At 41.9% G+C, this 3611-nt stretch overlaps 1 protein-coding gene across 4 annotated transcripts in view; it reads right to left on the minus strand.

Annotated features, from left to right (window-relative positions):
* The window catches only part of OGDH (oxoglutarate dehydrogenase), an 85715-nt gene that overhangs the window by 10644 nt on the left and 71460 nt on the right, over positions 1–3611 (minus strand). For all 4 annotated transcript variants that reach the window (XM_004708065.3, XM_004708066.3, XM_030884487.2 and 1 more), the window contains one exon: positions 2955–3083. In XM_004708065.3, the coding sequence (XP_004708122.1) occupies positions 2955–3083 (129 nt within the window). The remainder of the gene's footprint in view (positions 1–2954; positions 3084–3611) is intronic.

The following is a 3611-nucleotide window of genomic DNA, read 5'->3' on the forward strand; positions in this document are numbered from 1 at the left end:
ATGGATTGGGATAACAGTTGTATGAGCCCCTAATAAAATGTTAAAAAAGAAAAAAAAAACCACACACACAAAAAAACAGTCATCTATCTGAGAAAGGCTGGCTTGGCAAGCATTGTGGGTGGACAGACGTAAGGCACTCAGATGGTGTGCTGGGTAAACATGGGGCTGCTAACCACCAGGTCAACAGTTTGAAACCACCAGCAGCTCCACTGGTGAAGGAGGGGCTTTCTGCGCCTGCAAAGACAGTCTCAGAAACCCAGGAGGGCAGTTCTCTGTCCCAGAGGTTCGCCATGAGCTGACGTCGACTTGATGGCAGCGAGGAGTCGGGTTTTCTGAGTCTGTTCTCATGAAGGTTTCATCTGGAAAACCCTATGGACAATGCAACTGTCCTGTCCTGTGTTGGAACTGGCTCCGCAGCAGTGGCTTTGGAGATACAAGGTCAGCAGTTTGAAACCACTAGCCACTCTACTCCTGTAAAGAGTTGGTCTCAGAGAACCCACAGGGCAGTTCTGCTCTGTCCTATGGGGTCACCCTGATGGGCATCAACTCGATGGCAGTGTGTCTGGGTTTGGTTTTATGACAACAACAACGCTGTGCTGTTTACGTACAATGCCAGCGTGGTCGCACAACTTGAGGAATGAAAGTCAGTGTCACGGAACTGTGCAGACCAGCTATACTCGTATATAAACCGAGTTTTTCAGCACATTTCAATGCAGTTTTCGTGGCAAAATTAGGTGCCTTGGCTGATATTAGGGTCTGCTTATGCTCGAGTATATACGGTATCTCAAATGTTGAACTGGTACATGTTTTCACCAAGAATTACAATGAAAAGAGGGGGAGAAGGAGAACAGGAAACATTTTCCAACCAGTTTATCATTGCCCTGGTATCATAATCTGACAGCCATCACAAAAACTACAGACCAGTAAGTTCCCTTCATGAACATACACAAGAATCCTCACCAAAATTATGAGTAAACTGAACCTGTCCAATGTATTAAAGGTAAGACATCACAACTATGTGCAGTGGCAACAGGCTATCAGATAGATCTTCACTGAAAGTAGAGAACAACAGAAAGATGTTTACTTGTGTTTATTGACTATGCAAAGGCATTCAACTATGTGGATCCATAGCCAACTACAGATAACAATGAAAAGAATGGCAACTCCAATACTTCATTGCGCATCAGGTTGTATCCTTTCACCATACTTATTGTTCAGATTTAACCTGACTTCAGGGTGTTTTTTGTTTGTTTGTTTAAAGATTATCTCAAGGCAGTTCTTCTCAGGGGTCATCCAGGCAACATGGTTTCTGAAAGTTCAGAATTCGTGAGGACTTGAAATTCTGATCTGCGTGTTATCTTTTGGTCAGGTTTTCTATAGAACCTCATGAACATGTCCTTTAATAGTAGCTAGGTACCATCCAGTAGTGGTAGGAGCAAAGGAGCTGCTGCTGATGGCAGTTAGCCCCGCATTCCATCAGACTCTCCTCCTATTCCCGACTCACCTTTGTTCTCTTTTGTTCTGGCTGGACTGAGACTAACTATGCTTCAGACGGCAGCTTGTGAGCTTTTTCAGACCCAAACACTACACAGTAAATTTGGAGGTGGTACAGAGGTGCTCAACGTGCTATCACCCACCTCTGTGCTGAGTCTCTTCCAACTCACAGCCATGCTGTGAGAAGAGTAGACCTGCACCATGGGGTTTCCTGGGCTGCAAAGCAGACTGCCTCATCTTCCTCTTGGGGAGTTGGTGAGCAGCCCAATGCTTAACCCACCGAACCACCAGGGCTCCTTAAACATGTTACCAAGTGAATGGGAGTTCCATGAGACCATGACCAGCAAACCAAGGAGTCAAATTGCATGCGGTGTCTGGTTATGCATAAGCAAGCACTCTTTTTATGGTTGCAGTAACCTATCACACAACATTTCCCACATGTACAACTGACAGCTATAAGAATTGGCTGTATAACGTTACGCTGAATCAACGTGACTTTTGATCACTATATCCCCTTTTCTTCCTCCCTGCTGTCCCTGGTAATTACTAAACATTTTTTTCTGTGTACATCTGGCTTCACTTATTCATTTATTTTTTTAAAAGTGAGGTCATATAATGTGTCCTGCTATGACTGACTTACTTCAGTCAGCATTATGTCTGCTAGCTCCATCCACACTGTAACATGTACCACAACTCATATCCTACTGATTAATGTTCCATTGTACATTTTGTATATCCATTCATTTGTAGATGGGCATTTATGTTGTTTCTACCTTTTGGTTATTGTGAATAGTGCTACATTGAACACATAATGAGTTCTTTGAACAAAGTTCAACCCCCTCCCCTCTTTCTCCCTTCCAACATTGTTTTAGCTGTTTGAGGTTTTTTGCTATTCCATATAAAGTTAAGGATTGGCTTTTCTATTTCTGTGAAGAGGCTGTTGGGATTTCTATCAGGACTGTATCGAATATACTGATCGCTTTCAGTACTGACATCTCACAATAAAGTTATCTCAACCACACACATGGAAAATCTTCCATTTATTTAAATGTTCTTTAATCTCTTTTGAGCAGTGTTTCATACCTTCCCTGGTTAGATTTATTCCTAAAGTATTTTTTTTGCTTAGATGCTATTGTTTCCCTAATTTTCATTTCAGATTTCTCAGTGCTGTTACATAGAACCAATTGCTGATCTTGTACTTTGAAATTTTGCTACATTCCTTATTAGCTCTGGAAATTTCTTCATTGATTTTTTATAATATATTTTCTAATTGGAAAGGAATAATAATTCTACATAATGAAGAGATACCAATGGTAACACTGATGTGGTTACAGAATCAGCAAGAGAACATATAATAATAAGACATTCAGACGCAATGGGTAAAGCGAAGAACATTTCCTTTGCCCTCACCACTGCGAAGACAGCCACGTGAGGGCTGCCTATGTGAGCCTTGAAGTTACCTGGTTGTTGACAACCACGTGCACAGTGCCATGTGTGGTATAGGATGGCAGGTCACTCAGGTGGAAAGTCTCATACACAATGCCCTGGCCAGCAAATGCAGCATCTCCATGCAGAAGAATGGACATGACCTGAAGACACACAGAGAGACCTTCCTCACTGTCAAAATCCCACAAGACAAATAGTGGAAATAAATTCATGTGCTTTCGAAAACAATTTGTTTTGAAGCAGTTTCATATGTAGACGAGAGTTGCAGAAGAATACAAAGAACTCCAGTATCCCCTTCACCCATCTCTCCTAACCACTTCCCTTTGCTCCCTGTCTGCATATCTCCACCATTAACTGGATTGGCCATGAGGTTTAACTGAATAGTTTGAAAGCACACTCTCTATTCTTTGTCAGAGTGCCACTTTCTTCTCAACAGACATCACTCAGATGCCTATCTTCCTTTCACTCTTAATTCCATCTCCCTAGTGCAAACTCCACTTAGCCTCTGACATTATTTCCATCCTCTCAATCTCTAAGAATAACACTAGAAGATATATTTTTAATTAAAGAACGAAGTTTATTAACACTTGACTTCACTTCTAAACTAGACCTGACTTTCTCCTCCAAAAAAACAAACCCACTGCCTTCGTGTCAATGCCAACTCATGGTGA

The sequence above is a fragment of the Echinops telfairi genome, unplaced genomic scaffold (genome assembly GCF_000313985.2).
Source record: "Echinops telfairi isolate 266 unplaced genomic scaffold, ASM31398v2 ScPeMD7_7;HRSCAF=31, whole genome shotgun sequence".
NCBI classification, from domain to species: Eukaryota; Metazoa; Chordata; class Mammalia; order Afrosoricida; family Tenrecidae; genus Echinops; species Echinops telfairi.